The 19,363-nt window shown below is 43.4% G+C and overlaps 1 protein-coding gene across 1 annotated transcript in view; it reads right to left on the bottom strand.

Annotated features, from left to right (window-relative positions):
* Positions 1-14,337: 14,337 nt before the first annotated feature.
* The window catches only part of LOC146809265 (uncharacterized), a 286,852-nt gene continuing 281,826 nt past the window's right edge, over positions 14,338-19,363 (bottom strand). The window contains exon 4 of the mRNA XM_085616084.1: positions 14,338-14,598. Within this exon, the coding sequence (XP_085472210.1) occupies positions 14,384-14,598 (215 nt within the window). The 3' untranslated portion in view covers positions 14,338-14,383. The remainder of the gene's footprint in view (positions 14,599-19,363) is intronic.

Below are 19,363 nucleotides of genomic sequence, written 5' to 3' on the forward strand. Positions count from 1 at the left end.
TCAAACTTGAAATAGTTCATCCTCAATGCTACTGCCGCTGGTTGTAGAATAAACTTGGTTGGAAACCGATAAGGGCGTGTTCTGGTTATCAAAAATAACTCAATTGCTTGGAGTTCCTCATCCTGGGGAATCTGTGTTTATAGTGAGACCACATCAAACAATACCAAACATTGTTGTAAAGAATATAATTGTTGCCCTTCTACTTTATTAATAAAATCCATCTCTCAAATATGAGGGAACTTCTTGTAAAAATGGTTTAAACAAATTTCAACATCTTTCGAAATTGGTTCAATTAGCGAGTCACAACCAGACACTATGGGTCTTCCCGGAGGCTCCATTAGTTGCTTATGGATTTTAGGTAAAAAACAAATTACTGGATTCCTTTGATGTTTTTTGTTTAAATAATCAATTTCTTTAGGTCCTAGTATTCCTGATTCCAATCCATCCATGAGGATCTTCGTTAAGTTTTCTTGTATCCGTCGTATTGGACCCTCATTAATTTGCTGGTACCAAATTGGATTATGTGCCTGGTTTCTCCTGTCCGTCAAATACATTTCCTTTAGCCAAACCACCACTTTACTGCCTTTATCAACTGGCTTGATAACCATCCACTCGTCTATCTTAATGTCTTGGATGACTTTCTGTTGTTGTGTCGTTAAGTTGTTTGTGTTAAAGGTCTACTTTCTCTCTGGCTGTTGTATTGATGAAAGCACTACTTGTTTAAAAGCTGTGATTTCCTTCAGAATAGTATGTGCATGGAGGGACAAATTAAAATTTATTTGCAAGCCCCAACGGTTCATTAGAGCCAATGCTTTCTTTCGTAGAAAAGAAGGCCTTCAATCTGATCTTGCGGAAAAATTAATTGGCTTCGATCTTTAATCATGTGAAATCAGTACGCTTGCTAGGTACAAACTAAAGTCCTACCTCAAAGACAGATTCTTCTTCTTTGGTTAATGTCTTATTCGACAACTTGACAATGGATGATGGAATTATGTTTTGTTGAACTGGCGCCAAAGAGGAAGAATCTGTCCTTGAGTTAGGACTCCTAACAAAGAAAGCCAAACAGCCAATGGACAAATTGGTTTGTGTTTCTAATTATGGTCCACACACAAACATATTCCGACAAATCATACTTAGGAATTGGCATTTTTTACAGAATTTGGAATACTCTTTACAACCACAAATATTCGCAATGAAGAAAAATACCAGAAACAACAAATTGTGCTGGCGCAGATTGCCCCCCTAAACAAGAAGAACGATCTAAGATCACAATGGAATTTAAAACTGATGAAGGCCACCACAAGTGTGGCAATTGCTCAGTCTGTGAATCAACAATTGAAGGGACAGAGTTCTCACATAACAACTTAAAATTGACCCATAAAGATTTTTCAAATTGTGAAACAAAAAATGTTTTGTACACCTCAAGATGTCCATGTCAACAAATCTATATTAGGAAGACAAATCAAGAGTTCAAACAACGTATTGTTCAGCATTGCTCAAGAATTAAAACAAAATCAGTTACTGCTCCTATGGTCAGCCATTTCATGGACAAGGATCACAGTGATAAAGAACTTAAATGGACCGTACTGTGTGTAATTAAACAGAATCCTAGAGGAGGAGATACAGAGACAGCATTACTTCATGAAGAGGCTTACCTAATTCTTAAATATGATAACGCTGTGAGTGGCCTCAACGAAATGTCAGAAGTTGGTAGAGCATAACGGCAAGGCAAATGGATATGAGTATGGAGTATTAAGAAATGGTAGCCTTTGACTCTATAAGTGCCTCATTTCAACACACACAAGTGAGGACATTCAGGTCATAGAGGACGAGTTGCACAAAATACTAATCCAACAGCGCTTTCAGTGATTGAAGACAGTAATACAAGTCTGATAAGGAACAGTGGGACCTCTGAGATTAGCTCTTAGTATTATCATAGCGCTGGGATGCTTCCGGGTAGCCATGCGCTCTACAAATGATTTTCCATTCCATTCCATAGCGAAATCAGCACCTTAACACTGAACTGTTTAAAATGTACTACAGATCCCAAAATGCAGCATCAGGGACATGGAGAATGGTGGATTACAAATAACTAGAAACTGGAAGTCATAAGGACTGACTCAGCTGGAGATAATGTGCAAACAACGCAGAAGTTAGAACCGCCGCAAAGCAAGTTTGTTAAATGGTTGCCGCTGACTCGCCCGTTACTTGCAGAATTTGAAACACAATTCGACACTGCAATAAATCACAGTTGCTTATCTTGTTCATTTTAAAATTAATTTGAGCTCACATTGATTGGATTTTAACTCTCAGCCTGCGACCATTGAACAGGAAAAGGCATTGTTTAAATCGTGTTGTCTCCAAATGAGGGGAAAGTAAGTAGTACTTACGATTTCATGACACAAAATGTTCATCGTCCTCAAACGGTTAAATGAGTTTGACTCAGAGTTTGGTATTTAACCTTCAACTTGCAGACAGGATGGTTGAAAAGACATGTGTAATATTGGGAAAGAAATACTAAACATTGCATACCCCAAGCAATTACAAAAGCACAAAGTTGAAAGATTCAGCAGGTACCATTAACTACCAAACAGACATAAGATGTTATGGTTATGTTTTAAAGAAGAAAATGTAGAAGGGGTAATAATTAATAATAATCCTTGTATTTATTTTGGACTCATAGTGGCCGATTCATAGAACAAATCTGAGATAAAATCCTAAACTTACTACTTTTGGTATTCACAGAAGGCATTTACTAGTAGTAAAGTTAGGACTCCTAACTTTACTACCACTAAACTGAGATGAAATGCTAAACTTACTACTTTTGGTATTCACGGAAGGCATTTAGTAGTAATGAGGTTAGGACTCCTAACTTCACTACTACTAAATGCCTTTTGTGAATACCGAAGGTCATAAAGTTAGGATTTTTTATCAGTGTAGTAGTAGTAAAGTTAGGAGTCCTAACTTTACTACTACTAAATTCCTTCTGTGAATGCCAAAAGTAGTACGTTTAGGATTTTATCTCAGATTAGTTCTGTGAATCGGCCCCATAGATCTTATCCAGTCATAGCCTTGAAGAGAATCCCAATAACTATATTGGGGATTGAAACACGTCAGCATTACTCACCATCTGGGAAACATATGCATGAGATTAGGATCTGCTCTAATGAAATGGTTTGATCATTCCTACACCTTAGGAGCCTGACTATTTGTTCCCAGTGGGCAGCAACTGTTTGAGGGATTTAATAAATGACAAACAAATTATAATTTTTTGTTGCTGCTTTTAAAAAATTCATGACTGGTTCATTGTTTTCATTGTTGTAATCTATTTTTCACAAATTCATTTGTAGTATTTGCACTGTTTGAGAAGTGTTTTTAGTTTAATTATGGTTTAATTTTGATTGCATGTTTATTGTTTAACAAACAGTGTTTTCCCTGTTTCTGGTATAAAAGATAAAACAAATTAAATAGTCTAAATTAAAAAAAAAGTACAAAATTAAGGGTAAATAAATACTAAAGGCCAATCAAATAAGTGATTGGTCTGAGTCTGTTAAAGTAAAAAACAGCACAAAAAGCGACTGCTAGATAAAACATTTTCTCATTTACTTTCAAAAAGTGGCATTTTCAAAGACACAATTTAAAAACCAACTTTACTAAAATATGTGTTATTAAATTCTGAGTTCAGAGAGCCTAAACCTTATTTCTCTATCTTGTCCCACTGGGAAGTTATACTTGTAAGATATTCAAAGCATTTCCCATTCTATCCTATGAGGCAATATAGACTTTCAATAGTGAAAAACGGAATTGGAAGTATTTCAGTAGCAGGACATGTCACACACACACCAGTACATGTCCTACCTTTCACATACACTGTTCCCTGCCCTAGGGGTGTCTTACATGTGGAAAAGGAGAAGGTTAGGGCCTGGCAAGTAGGTGCACTTGCCAAATTGACATGACAGTTAGCAAACTGGGCACAGACACTGCAGTGGCAGGTCTGCGACATCTTTTCAGGCCTACTCATTTGGGTGAGTCCACTTTACTCCCGAGGGACTTTGGGGTCTAAGTAGCCCTTCTGGTACCTCCTCTAAGTCCTACACAGCAGAATTCCTGAGCACTGGTCGGATGCCCAGCACCCTTTCTCCATCACTCTGCAAACGGACTACTAGTTAAAGAAGCATTTGCAATTCAATAGGTTTTGAATTTGCGGGAGTTAGACCTATTGGAGTTGTGAATTTAAAAGTGCTTTATTAATGTTTCTTGGAGTGGATTTGATGTAGGTTGTGAGTAGTGGAATTATGTGGTCTGTTGTGCAGTGAAATTATGTGGATAGAAACTATGTGGTATTTAGTGTGTAAGAATTATTTAGAGTGGGATTATGTTTTATGGAGAGTAATTGTGTAGTATGATAGTCTGTGTTATGGAGTTGTAACCTCAGGTTTAGTCTTCCTCATTTCCATGAAAGCCAAACTATGAAGGCAATGAGACAAAAAAAAGAAAGAACCACTGAGGAGCACTTTTGGACCTAGTCAGAGGTATGAGCAGGGCCACTGGAATTATGTGACTGGTTGGCTGCACTGGCTTTTGCACTTTTATACATTTTCCGCATTTGCCACATAATCCATCACCTGCTGCATAATCAGCAGATTTGAACAAAAAAAACATTGTTTGTAGCTCAAATGGCTCACACGTTACCAAAAAAGTAGTGACAAGTGTTACAGCGTGGTGGAAGGTCCTGTGAAAACCTAGAATGATCACCTGTTATTGCTAAATGTGGGTATTAAATTGGTACTAATGGTGTGTAAACCACTCTTGCTTCTTTCTGTGCCTCTTTTGCCTCTTTCTACATTTCTGTTGCTTCTTTCTACAACCCTCATGCCTCTTTCACACCACTTGTACCTCTTTCTGCACCCCTCTTCCATCTTTCTGCACCTCTCTTGTTGCTTTCTGTATCCCTTTCGCTTCCTTCTCCACCCCACTTCCACCTTACTAAATCTCTGCTGCTTCTTTATGCACTTCTCTTACTTGTGTCTGCACCTCTCTTGCGTCTTTCTGCACCTCTGTTGCATCTCTGTACCTCTGTGGGCTCTTTCTGTACTTCTCTTTCTCTTGCTGCACCCTTCAAACTTCATTCAGCACCTCTGTTGCTTCTTTCTGCACTTCTCTTCCTTCTTTCTGCACCCCTCCTGCCTTTTGCTGAACCTCTTTTGCCTCTTTGTGTACCTCTTCTACCTTTTTCTGTACTGCTCTTGCTTCTTTTTGCACCTCTTTTGGTTCTTTCTGCACTGGTCTTGCTCCTTTCTGCACCTCACTTGCCTCTTTCTTCACTTCTCTTGCATCTTTCTACACCTCTGTTCCTTATTTAATCAATTCTCTTGCCTCTTTCTGCACTTCTCTTGCTTGTTTCTGTACCTCTCTTCATTTTTCTGCATCTCATTTGCTTCTTTCTGCACCCCTCTTGCCTCTTTCTGTATCCCTCTCCCCTTTTTCTGCACCTCTCTTGCCTCTTTCTGCACCCCGTTGCTGTTTTCTGCACTTCTATTGCTCTTTCTGCACCCTTCGCATCTCTTTCAGCACCCCTCTTGCCTCTTCCTGCATGCCTCTACCTTCTTCCTGCACCTCTCTTCCCTCTTTCTGTACCTTTGTTGCTTCTTTCTGCACTTCTCTTCCTTCTTTCTGTACCCCTCCTGCCTCTTTCTGTACCTCTCTTATCTCTTTGTGTACCTCTCCTACCTTTTTCTGCACCCCTCTTGCCCCTTTTTGCACCTCTGTTGGTTCTTTCTGCACTGCTCTTGCTTCTTCCTGCACCTTACTTGCCTTTTCTGCACTTCTCTTGCTCCTTTTTACACCTCTGTTGCTTTTTTAAGCAATTCCCTTGCCTCTTTCTGTACTTCTCTTGCTTGTTTCTGCACCTCTCTTGCGTCTTTCTGTACCCCTCTTGCCTCTTTCTGCACCCCTGTTCCCTCTTTCTGCAACTTTCCTGCCTATTTCTGTACCTCTCCGTTCTCTTTCTGTACCTCTGTTGGTTCTTTCTGCAGTTCTCTTGCTCTTTCTGTACCCTTCGCGCCTCTTTCAGCACCTCTGTTGCTTCTTTCTGCACTTCTCTTCCTTCTTTCTGCACCCCTCCTGCCTCTTTCTGTGCCTCTCGTGCCTCTTTGTGCACCTCTTCTTCCCTTTTCTGTACCGCTCTTGCTTCTTTCAGCAATTCTTTTGCCTCTTTCTGCACTTTTCTTCCTTCTCTCTGTACCCCTCTTGCCTCTTTGTGCACCTCTCCTACCTCTTTCTGCACTCCTTTTGCTTCTTTCAGCACCTCCGTTGCTTCTTTCAGCAATTCTTTTGCCTTTTTGTGCACTTCTCTTTCTTCTCTCTGCACCCCTCCTGCCTCTTTGTGTACCTCTCTTGCCTCTTTGTGCACCTCTCCTACCTCTTTGTGCACCCCTCCTGCCTCTTTCTGTAGCTCTCTTGCCTCTTTGTGCACCTCGTCTACCTTTTCCTGTACTGCTCTTGCTTCTTTCTGCACTTCTATTGCTTCTTTCTACACATCTGTTCCTTCTTTCAGCAATTCTCTTGCCTCTTTCTGCACTTCTCTGCCTTCTTTTTACACCCATTCTGCCTCTTTCTGTACCTCTCTTGCTTCTTTGTGCTCCTCTCCTACCTATTTCTGCACTCCTCTTACCTCTTTTTGCACCACATTTGGTTCATTCTACACTGCCCTTGCTTTTTTCTGCACCCCTCATGCTTCTTTCTGCATCCCTGTTCCCTCTGTCTGCACCTTTCCTGCCTGTTTCTGCACCTCTCTTGCCTCTTTCTGTACCTATGTTGGTTCTTTCTGCATTTCTCTTGCTCTTTCTATACCCTTTGCGCCTCTCTCAACACTTCTCTTGCGTCTTTCCACACCCCTGTTGCTTCTTTCAGCGATTCTCTTGCCCCTTTCTGCACTTCTCTTCCTTCTATCTGCACCCTTAGCCTCTTTCTGTACCTCTGTTGATTCTTTGTGCACCTCTCTTGCCTCTTTCTGCACTTTACCTGCTTCTTTCTGCACCTCTCTTGCCAGTTTTGGCACCTCTGTTGCTTTTTCCTGCACTTCTCTTGCCTCTTTCTGCACCTCTGACTTAGAGGTAGTTTTAATCCCCCTACCCTGTTATTTACTAGAGCCTTACAGGGGAGGTCATGCCAATAACAGGTGTACCCCAACACATAGTGTACCCTAGTATATGTAGGTGTTTTCACTGTATTCTAAATGTTTTTCAGCATAGCACTGGCTCCGGGCCTGGTTAGTCAGAGTCAGTTACCACCAGTACCAGTCAGCAAAAAGTTGGGGGCACAGAATGACTTTGCAACAAGGCCTCTTTCTGCACCTCTGTTGGTTATTTTTACATAGCTTCATTCCACACCTTTTTTCGTCTTTCTGGACTTCTGTTGCCTCTTTCTGCATTTCTCTTGCTTCTTTCCCCGCTTTTCTTCCTCTTTCTGCACATGTCCTACCTCTGTAGGCATAATCAGAAATTAGCATTTAAAGAACCTTTGAAATTCACTGATAAAAATATAGGTTTCAGGGACGTTATAGTTAGCAATCAACATTTAAAAACCTTAGAAATGGGAGAGGAGCCAAGATGGCGACCGAGACGGCAGCGTAGATTCCCGGCTCCGTGAACCTCCACATCCCGCACGGATATCCTGTACTAGATCCTCAGCTTGCGCCATGGGATCGTGTTTGTGAAGGAGAGTGGCAACCGATCGTGTGACTCCGGGGTTTCTGGCTACTGTACCGCCTGAGAAATCTGCGGATGAACTTTGCGGCCCGTGCAGCCCCGGAGCCGGGACCTCGAGTGGACGCCTTGGCCGAGTGGCAGTTTAACAACAACGGCCTGTGGTGACTGGGTGGAGTCGGTCCACCGGAGCGGTGCTGCCCCCGGCCTGCATCTCGCCGCGGCCGCTCCCGTTGCTAAAGCGTAGTGGATCGAGGGCATGCCCGGGGGTGCAGTTCTCAGACTCTTCGGTGTTTGCCCCTGCCTTTGATGGTGAGCTGCCCGGACACCGCCCCTAGCTCGCCCTGATCCTTGCAGACGGCGCCCGGATTTTCGCGGCTGCTGGTCCTTGGTGGAGACGACTGTTGCCCGAGTCCACGCAACGGCTGAATTTGTGCCTGCCCCCGGACCCCTGTCTCCAGCGACGTGGACCCCGAGGTGCTTGTCCCTGGGTCCCGGCCCCCATACGAGTCGGGCCTCCCCCGGCGGCCATCTTGTTGCGATGCAGCCTACTATCCTGTCCACCGGGTCGCAGCCGGATTGGGAGTGTGTGACTTTTGGGAGTGTGGCAGAGCGACCGCGGGGAGCAGTGCGGGGGTACGGCGACCTCCTTGAGGCCCTTGGTGCCCTTCATTTCTCCCTGGCTCGTGGCATCGAGGTCTTGGGGAGTAAGATCGACGGTGTGGCATCAGCGTTGGGACAATGGCGGCATGCTGGTCCACAGTTACACAGGGACTTCCTACACTGCACACAGGAGGATAATGTCGCGGCCATCCCTGCGATTAGTGCACAGCCGGACACTCCGGACAGTATGCTACCGTATGATCGGCTGACTGAGGGTTTGATCTGTTCCGGAGGTAGTGGTTCCGAGTGGAAGGTGGTGGCCTCGTCCCGTGCACGACCTCCGGTGACCCGGGGACTTTACCAGCAATGTCTGTCTACTTTGGATGATTCAGCCTTCCCGGACCTTGTGTGCAGTGCAGATCCTGGGGCAGCACTGGGAAAGATGTCCCTCCGAGAGGCGGACTGTGTTGGCGTTCTGAGACCTCCACCCCACCTGTGTGCGTCGCTTCCCGGTTGTTTTGGGACATCCCTTCACCTTGGAACATCGGACATGGCGCTGGGTCGAGGGGTAGGCATGGGCAGCATCGCCAGGAGTGGTCAGGGATGAGGCTGATCCCTCGGGGTGGTCATCTGGTAGACGGGCGGACTCACGGTTGTGTACTCCCAGGACATAATTACTAGCATATTCGGTGCGCAATGCTCCCCATTCCCCCTTTTGTTATGGTCGATTTGGTGCTACTTATTGTTTGCTGTTGGGATACCTTACTGTGCGGGAGGGAGAAGCCGGGGGTATGTTCTGAAGGCCCTCCTCCAGTTTATTATATTTTCTCCACCCCCCCCGCCTGGTGGGGTTCTTTCTTATTCCTTTTTCCCTGTTTCTTCTATATTTCGGGTCTAGTTCCAGGGCGACAGGCACACTGCTGGGGGAGGGGCCATACTCATTTGCAGAGGTGCAGGGTGGGGGGTTGGGGGGGGACTCTTTTCTTTCTCAGTCTTCCTCTCTTTGTCCATGGCCTCCTTTTTCTTCTCCGTTTCTTCTTGTTTCTTCTTTTCTGGGATCAGCGTGGTATGCCTCTCTTGCTGTGAACCGTTGTCTCTCCATGTGTGCCACAGTTTCCTGGGGTCCTCTGGGCGTTAGGTATGGGGGCCTGCAGGCGCACCTGTTTTTGATATTCTTCCCCATCCTTTCCTGTGTTTGCGCCATGGATTCGATAGATTGCTGTTTTTTGCTAACGTCTATCATGCGGCCTGCCCTTTATCGCTGTTGGGAAATTGTTTGGCACCTGATCCTACTGTTTTGTTTCATCATAAAATGAAAAACCCCCTTTTCTCCTGGTGTCCTACCTGCGCGGCTCCCGGGCCGAACTATCTTAGTATGAAGATTTTGCTACCGAGGTGCCGCATGTGCTTACATTTGACCTTATTGTTCTGATTGCTTAGCGGCCGGCCCTGGGGGGTTGTAGGCCCATACTTGTCAATGATCGAAATGTCAATAAAGGTTTTTCAAACAAAAAAAAAAAAAAAACCTTAGAAATTCACTGGAAAAACCAAAAGTTTTCAGGGACGTTATAGTTAGTTAGACATTTCACTCGTACAAAACCAGAGAAGTTCTACCGTTATAGTTAGTTGAGCTAACTATAACTCGAGCCCCGCAATGCACTGCTGATGACGTCACATAATATATCATTCATGACATGGTCATTAACATCACTGATGACATCACTGATGACATCTCAAATGACATCACTAATGACATCATCCAGTGACTGTGTGTTTCTGTGTATATATATATGCCAAGGTGTATTAAAGAATGAGTGGGTGTATGAGTGTCTGAATGGATGATTCAGTAGCTGTGTGACTGACTGTATAAGTGAGTGATTAAACTTGTCTCACTGAATGCATGGGTTAGTGACTAATCTATGTGAATGACTGTATCAGTGTGTCAGTTAGTGTGTAAGCGGCTGCATAGGTTGGTGAGTAGCTACATGAGTGTCTATATGGGTTCTAGATTGGTTGGCTGAGTATCTGTATGGGTGCCTGAGTGTCTGCGTGTGTGGGTGGGTGGGTGGGTAGGGGTGTGTGACTCTGTGCAAAGATGTGTGAGAGGGTGATTCACTGAGTATAATGGTTCAAGAGTGCATCTGTGAAGGGATGGATGGGTGGGTGAGTGTGTGTATGGGTGTGTTGGTTAGTGAATGGATTTCTCAGTGAGTAACTACATATGTAAAAGACAGTTTATGTGAGTGTTGGAGTATATAAATGACTATATGTTAGAGTGAGTGATTGTGAGAGTGGCTGTAGGGATGAGTCGTGATTGTATCAGTGATTGTATAAGAGAGTAAGTATGTGTTAGTATCTGTATGAATAAGTGAGGTGTTGTGTTTTTAACTGTATAGGTGAGTAAATGGAGTGCGATTGATTCTTTGTATGACCGACTAGGTGTGTGAGTAACTCTATGGATGAGTGGTGGTATGTGAGTGTCTGTATAGGTGTATGAGTGCATATGAAAGTACTATATTGATGAGTAAATGCATGTATGAGTGACCGTATGGGTGAATGAGTGGATGTGTGTGTAGACCTAGGAATCAGTGAGTGGGTATGTAGTAACAGGTATTGGTGTGTCTATGGTTTTGAAAATGGTAGTCTGTATTTTAGAGTGGGTGTTTGATGAAAACAGGGGTCTTTAGGAGCCATTCAGGTTTTCCCCATAAGATCTTTGAAGAACTATTCCATTCCCTGTTCATTTAGCACCTCGCCAGAATCTACTCTACATGAAACACACATGAAACATATGTGCATTCTAAATAATAAGAGAAGAAGTGGGATTATGTTAAGGTGCCTAGACCCAGCACCCCCCAACTTAACAGTGACCGGTCCTCTGACCCTGACCATTCCAAAGCCCTTTCAGACCCGGCGTGCTGGGCTGACTGGAGTCACCCATTGTCTGAGTTACCAATCGCTGTCCCTAGTCCCTCTCTCTCTCTTTCACAACTTTTGCTCTCTCTCACACCTTCTTTGTGGCCTTCTGCTCACATTTTCTTTTGCATCTCCTGCATCCCCTGCTCATGTTTATTTCCGACACTTTGCACTCTCTCAAACTCAGGCTCCTCTGGCCCACTTTTTGCTCCCTCTGCTGAAGCATGCGCTGTGGCACAGTTTCACACCTTTCGCTCCTTCACCCTTGATTTCCTCTCATTTCCTTGATTAATCTTTTATCTCTTTTTTGCTCTTTCCCCGCCTTTAAGCTTCCTTTGCCTCTACAGCCCTTTTAAACTCTTGTCTGTTTTTTGGGCCTATTTAGCCTTTTTAGCCCTTTAGCTCTTTTGATTTTTCTGCAGTTGTTCCTGTGGCACTCTTTGGAACCCTTGCCCCCCACACCCTCCAATGCCTTTTCCCAACCTCCCACCTCCCCCCATTCCTCACCTGCTTCTTCTTCTCCCACTTCCTCTTCCCTTCTTTTCACTCTTGTTCCCAACCATGCCCAACGCCCTGCACTCCTCTCCCTTCAAGATAGTCTCCATGGTGACCACACAGCACCAACCCTTTTATTTTCCCAAAAGGGTTGGAGCAGTATCCTGTGAGCGCGATCCAGTAAACTCCGCTCCACCAGTGTTTGGCTGAGTTTTTTTGCCAAACTCTATGCTCCAAGCAGAGTGTGGGGTGTCAACACTTCACGTACTTTTGCTGGAGGATCGAAGTTTGCCACCCACCCTTACTTGGAATGAGCATTCCATAGTCCACTTCCAAGTCAACACACTGAAAGCTGACACACTCACAAAGGTTAGCCTACACAGCCGCAGCTGGAGTAAAATTTCGTACTAAGACTGGCTCAACATCCTCTGCATGGGCCAATCCAACCCTACAATCAACATCAATGAAGACATTGACAACTTTAAAAACTGGATCAAGAACTGCACAGACTCTCTTGCACCCATCAAACTCAGCAAACAGAGAGGAATCAACAAGGAATCCAGCTGCTACACAGGGGACTTTTGTGATTCCAAAAGACACTGCAAACAACTAGAGAGTAAGGGGCCGGGCTTGCCACAAATTCACCAAGAAGAACTCCTCCAAAGTAGCATCAGGATAAGTTGGGGTAGGCGCTAAACTTTGCTCCTCTAGTGGAGTTTGTGGAATGTTGCCCACTCTGCACTGCACTTGGAGTGCAGAGATTCAGAAAATTGCTGCCACACTCCTTGTCCTGGATTTTTATCTTGCGGTTGGCTTGCCAATATTAAGTTGGTGAGTGAGCAAGAAAATCAAGCACTAGACCGCCTCCCAGCGAGTTTCTCAATGTGGGCAGTCGCACTAGGTCGCTACCACTTCCATTGAGAAAGCTGCTGCACACATTGAAAGCTGCCGCTCAAGTAGAAAATCTACTCGAGCGAAAGAAAGAAGCACCACCCTCTGGTGTGCCACGTGGTGCCGTACGTGCTGATTTTCCAACACAGGACAAGTTCCCAGCTCAAAAAATAAGTGCGAGTGGCGCAATGTTCTACAACTCCTTTGCTCGCTGAACTTAGTGGAACTCCAAGAAATACAGTGAAGTTTTTAGGTAACACCATAGAATTCCGCAGAGTAAAACTCCACGAGTTCTGACCAGGCCTAGAAAAAAGTACTAACGCATTAAAGAAAGCTCCAACAGCAGCAAAGAAATCCTCTCCATCATCAATGATTTCACTGCATCTATGGCCTTTGTCAACAGCATCACCCCTTCTCAAGAACTGTTCACACCAAATTGCAAACATCTGCAGCATCTTCCCACCCCATCCATACCCCAGCAAACACAGAGCCGACCTGCCCATCAGCAACTAAAACAACCATCTGACCACATGGAAACCCTGACCAGTAAAAAAATAGCCACCTTCATGGAAACTGTCTACTCTGGGGCCCCAGTGGCCCCTGACGCCATGACATCTATACCCTTGGTGCATTACCAGTCAGCAGAACCCTCTAGCACATTCTGAAAACCTCCAGCTGAACACCACCACCATCTTCCCAAAAGCATGGAAGCATGCAGTAATCAACGCTCTTCTCAAAAAAAACTTTCAACTGACCAGAGCCAGATGGCAAACTTCCGTCCTATCTCCATGCTTTCCTACTGACTAAAAGTGATCAAGAAGGCCATCAACAAACAACTCACAAGCTACCTCGAACTCCACCAACTACTGAACAGCACACAATCAGGCTTCAGAAAATCCCAGAAAGGAAACTGCACTCATCACAGCTGCAGACAATTTCAGGAGCATCCTAGACCTAGGACAAAACAGGCCCTCATCTTGCTTGACCTCTCTGCGGCTTTCAAAATGGTCTCCCACCACACTGTCATCAGAAGACTTCATGAGATTTTCATCCAAGTATCAGCACTCCAACTGAACCTGCTCCTTGCTCACAGGACAACTGCCTAAAACTCAACTTTGACAAAGCAGGAGTAGTGGTCTTTGGAAACTGGACCTCTCCATGTGACTCCGCCTAGTGGCCAACAGAATTAGGGCCCACACCAGCACCCATCAACCATGCCAGAAATCTGTGGATCACCCTGGACGACAATCTCAAAATGACGGCACAAGTCAATTCATTGAGCTCTGCCTGCTTCCACATTTTGCAGGTGCCTGCAGAAAATCTTCAAGTGGCAACCACAGAACACCAGATGAACCGTCACACAAGCACTTATCACAAGCAGACTTGTCTACGGCAACTCACTGTATGCTAAAATCTCCTGCACAGACTAAGGACCATCCAGAACACTGCCGCTAGAGTCGTACTCAACCTACCTCACCACACACACAACTCACCTCCCGTCAGGGAGCTCCACTGGCTCACCAATATACCCTCAAGGGTGATTTGAGCGCTCTACAAATCCTCTAACATAACAAGATATGTGTGACTGAAGAGAAGGGAGAATCTCTTTTAATATGGGACAAAATGTAAAGGTAAAGCCAATCTAATATGAACAGTTTGGAGTAGCCTGCATATTAAAAGTTGATAACCGTTACTGTCATTATTTTCTTTCTTGTTATATATTTATGCTAATGGTCATTGAATGAGACCATCGTCCTATGACATCAAACCTTCTAAATATAACTTACCTTGTAGTATGTGCCATTGTATGCACAACCACAGTGCTCAGCAGGGACACACTCATCCTCACTTTTGAAGAATCCACTATTGCAGATGCACCCTTCAAAGCAAGAAGAATGACACTCAGCATGTTCCATGTAGTCTGGGCAGACGTTGTGACATCTTACACCACAGAACTCATAGTGGCTGTTCTCAGGACACTGCATTGCTAGAAAAGGTAGGCCAAGAAAGGGAAAGTCACACACAAATGGCTATACGCATAGACCACACATTGTCTGCATAGCACGAAAGAGACATTCTATGAGAGCAATTGAGATGGAGATATTCTAATGATCTACACATAGTTACAGAGACAAACTGATTCATGACCCCGTCAAACACAATTGTCACAGGAACCTAGACGTTTACTGCTGTGACCTGCTGCAGCAAATGAGTACACTCATCCATATATTTCTGTATGATAATAAAGAAATAACCAAGGGCCTGATGTACAAAGCCCTTTTTGAGTTTTCAGCAAAAGCTGCATTTCGCAAAATCATTGAGATTTTCGGTGATAACTGGTTTGCAAAAGGAAGGTGTCCCCTTGGGACACATTCTCCTTTGCGAATCATGTCGATGGCTTCTTGGGAAGCGGGAAGTGACCCAACGGACCACTGCCCACCCTCTGATGATTTTCCAAACAGGCTATTTAAAAGCACCACTGTTTTTTTAAAGGAATAAAGACAACTTTAAAAAATGTCTCCTATATCAGAATACAAACACAGGTATGGTGGGCTGCTGTTCCTTGCAGGCCACCATCCCTGTGTTTTTGTATATAAACACAACCTGTGTGCTGCCTAATCAATATTTATTAAGCAGGTTGTCTGCGACTCCTTTTGACTGCATATTTCGGTACCTGATCAATTTGTGTGTTGGTTGCTTCACAAATAGTGTGCTGTTTCCACCCACTATTTATGAACTGTCTCTTTGTTCATCAGGCCCTAAACTCTATGCTTGTCCGCAGAAGTGAAATTAGTATGGTCCCTTAAAATCAGGTTCAAAATATAGTTGGACCAAAATACTGTGGTAAAAATCTTGTGACTGCAAAAATACTGAGGGACACAATATTCAAAAGTATATTTATTATCTTCTTTATATGAAGATGAGTTTAGTTAGTTATTTTTTGTCATGCATTTATTGATATATTTATTTGCTACAGCTTATTTTGAGCTTTTTGGGTGGGTGATGGTGTTATATAACAATTAAAATTATTTTTCATTAGTTTATTTTTTAATGATTATTTTTCTTTTTGTAATAGATACAATTTCAACATATATTTTTTTTAATGGGGTTTATGTAATTATGAGTGTATCTATTTAATCTTTTCAAATATTATGGATGCATTGCTTCACTGGTGAGTAAGTTTGAATGAGTTAATATATTTTATGGGATTCTATTTAAATTAGTTTGTTCCTTAATTTAGATATTTTGTTGCATTATTTTTTAACATATTGTGGGTCATTTTAGGTGAGTGGGCATTGTTTTATTTATTATTTATTTGAGGAAAAATAGTTTTCATTTTACACTGTAGAGTAGTGTTCCTCCCAAGAGCAGTGGTTCCTCCCAAACCTTTGACTCCTGAGAAACCCCAATGAGTAACTATTGGAAACCAGAGACCCCCAAGCAATTTGTACGATTTTAAATATCAAACATTAAAACAGTAATTTGCAAAGAAAACACAAACAAGAATTCACCAAACAAATGCTCAAATTCCCCAAAATGTTATTATTTTATATTGAAAAAATTTGCAAAGTGGGGCTTTGGGGGGCACTTTCCCCCCCAGGACAAAAATTGTGAATTCTACAACACATTTGTCATTGTATATTCAATTGTTAGCTTTAAAGCGTAGTAAATGATGACCTTACTGTGCACCAGGATATGACAATCCTTGTTGGGGCTCTTCAATGATTCCCTCACTATCACCCTTCAACGGTGCCTTTCATCTCACCATAGCCCCTCTGTCTCATCTACTTAATTTGTTTTATAGCACCTTTTATATCAGTGTAGGGTGTCGGAGCACTTTACATCACACACATACAGAGACAATGAATATAATTGTAAATCAGTGTATAGAAAAGGTTACATAAGGCGGAAGGGACTACAAGGTGTAGGATTCATGTGCCATCCATACTGGTAGGCATTTTGTAAGAGTGCTTGGTCTGGAGAAGCACACACGCAGGATTCAGAGCATAACACAGTGGTTAGTGTTGACATTATTAATAAGAATGTATTTATACTGAATCAAACGTTTTTTAGCACCATCAGGATACTGAAAGACTGGGAAAAAAGATAACTGACTAACTTGTACCATGCAGTTTGCATGCAGCTCTTTGTTGATAGTTCATAGCTCACTGTGTTAGATTACGATTGGAATTTATGTACTGCACAGTAACAAAATGATCTCTGTGACAAAAGCAGTAACACATTGAGCAATGCCAATAAAATAAATGTTCTTTAAAATGCATGGTACCCAATGCTTGCAGCAAGCATATTAACCATCTGTCCTACCATTGCTGGGAAAAAAGCTGCCACTAGACCAAACTGCCATATCTCTCCAGCATTTACATTAATCCTCAGAGTTATCCAGACACTTTTATTGCTAAACTGCCGGTTATACAAGGAACTTTGCAGTGCTTTTAAATCTGCTGCCTGCGGACCCCTTGGGAATGTGTCACGAAACCCTGGGGTTCTGCGGACCTCATTTTGGTAATGGCTGCTGTAGAAAGACTGCAAGTTATTAATAAAATGTATACAATTAATATGATTTTTAGAATCTAAAAGATTTAAAATGTTTGGTTCCATGCATTTTAGAATGCAGACATAAAGATTATTGTATATAACATAGGTTATTGGGTTTTGAGGGATTGGTTCAATAGAGTTTTATAGTCAGTTTAATTTCTGTTTTAGGGGTTTCTATTTTCTTAATGTTACATTTTTAACAGCTTGTTGTTTTTTTGCAAGTTTGTATTGAGAGTGCAATTATTTTGGTTTTAACTATTTAGTTAAATAAAAATAATATTTTAAATCTAAAAAAATTTAAGATGTAGTGCTTCAAGTATCCTGTGGTGTATAATTTAAGAAAATATTTATTTTACATGTCATGGTATTCATTGAGATTGGGGTGTTTAATGTGTCTTAACAAAAATGAGGTTCATTTCGATGGGGTTTATATCAATTGAATTAACATATTACAATTTTTCAAAGTGTTGTCTTACTTCAAATGTTTTGGGTTATTATTGTGAGACATCACAACCTGTTTGCAGTTTACCTCCACTTTTTGCACCATTTGGACTTCCAGGTGCTGGTTTTCTGACTCACTCTGACTGCACCCTGGGCTCTACTAACCAGACATAGGGCTTGTGTTCTGCTTAAAAGTATATGGCAATTCGGTGTAATTGCAATTGGTACTGTAAGTCCCTAGTATATAAATGTGCACTCGTTTGGTGCCCGCTGTCATTTTAAAGACAAAAACAACAACTGATGGACAGAGAGCAAAACAATGTCATACATTCTGGGTCCACAATGGGGTGGCATAGTGGGCAAAAGAACGATAGATTTAACCCAGATCTCTTGACTGGGGGAGAATGTCTGAATCATTCAGCATTCTGTCCATCATTTGTTTGCTGTAACACTTTTCGCCCTAAGTGGGATGGGTATGCCCATACGGGGGTCCCTAGCTCACTGTGCCACAGGATTCAAGCTAGCCTAGCTGAAGAAGGGTGACATACCATGAAACCGGTCCCAGGATGCTTGTTTCCAGTCCAGGGAGGACCTGGCTTTGCAGTTCGGTCTGGACTGTTCCCATGAGGCACAGGGTCAAGACTGATTTGCATATGGCTGGGTCCAAACTGGGGTGGCGTAGTGGGCTAAATAACAATGGAATTAACCGAGATCTCTTGACTGTGGGAGAATGTCTGAATCATTCAGCATTCCGTTTATCATTTGTTGCAGCTACACTTTTTGCCCTAAGTGGGATGGGTGTGCCCAGACATGGGCCCCTTGCTCACTGTGCCACTGGATTCAAGCTAGCCTGGTTGATGAAGGGTGACATACCCTGAAACCGGTCCCAGGAGGCTTGTTTCCGGTCCAGGGAGGACCTGGCTTTGCAATTTGGTCTGAACTGTTCCCATGAGGCACAGGGTCAAGACTGATTTGCATACGACTGGGTCCGAACTGGGATGGCATAGTGGGCAAAAGAACGATGGATTTACCCAGATCTCTTGACAGCGGGAGAATGTCTGAATCATTCAGCATTCCATCCATCATTTGTTGCAGATACACATCATTTTAAAGACAGCACTGCTTTTCAGGCTGCCTTTACATTAGGGGCCAATTACAAGTTTGACCATGTGGCGACGGGACCGCCCACTGTGGCACCGCCTAACCCGTGTTAGAACCGCCTGTCGTATAATTACTTTTTTTTAGTAATTTTTGGGCGATTCCTTTGGTGTTCCCACAGTGGTGCCTATAAAATAAGGACCACAATGGGAATTTCAAAAACTGTTGGCATGACTCAAAAGTCAATGCCATGCTGGAATGTCTCTGCATGCACACATTGTGTGCCCTCAGGGGGCGTCCACTGGGCGTGAGGCACAAGTAGACCCTGCAGGGACCTCCTTTGTTACCTCTCCGCCAGGGTTTTCATAGAGGAAGAACCGCAATGAAAACCCTGGCAGAGAGTAAACTTGTAATATGCTTGGTGGGACCACGGCAGTCCCGCAAAGCATATGGATGTCTCTGGACCACCTCGCCATGACCAGGGAACTTGCGTTGTCGGTGGACCCAGGGTGGTACAGCCACTAGGGTCATAATGTGGCGGTGGTAAGACCGCCACCACTGCCTCACTACGAGTCTGGTGGCCTGAAGACGGCCAGACTCTTAATTAGGCTCTAAATGTATATGCAAATTCGACTTTGGATTTAAAGGTACTTCCA

This window comes from Triturus cristatus, chromosome 7 (genome assembly GCF_964204655.1).
Source record: "Triturus cristatus chromosome 7, aTriCri1.1, whole genome shotgun sequence".
Lineage (NCBI taxonomy): Eukaryota > Metazoa > Chordata > Amphibia > Caudata > Salamandridae > Triturus > Triturus cristatus.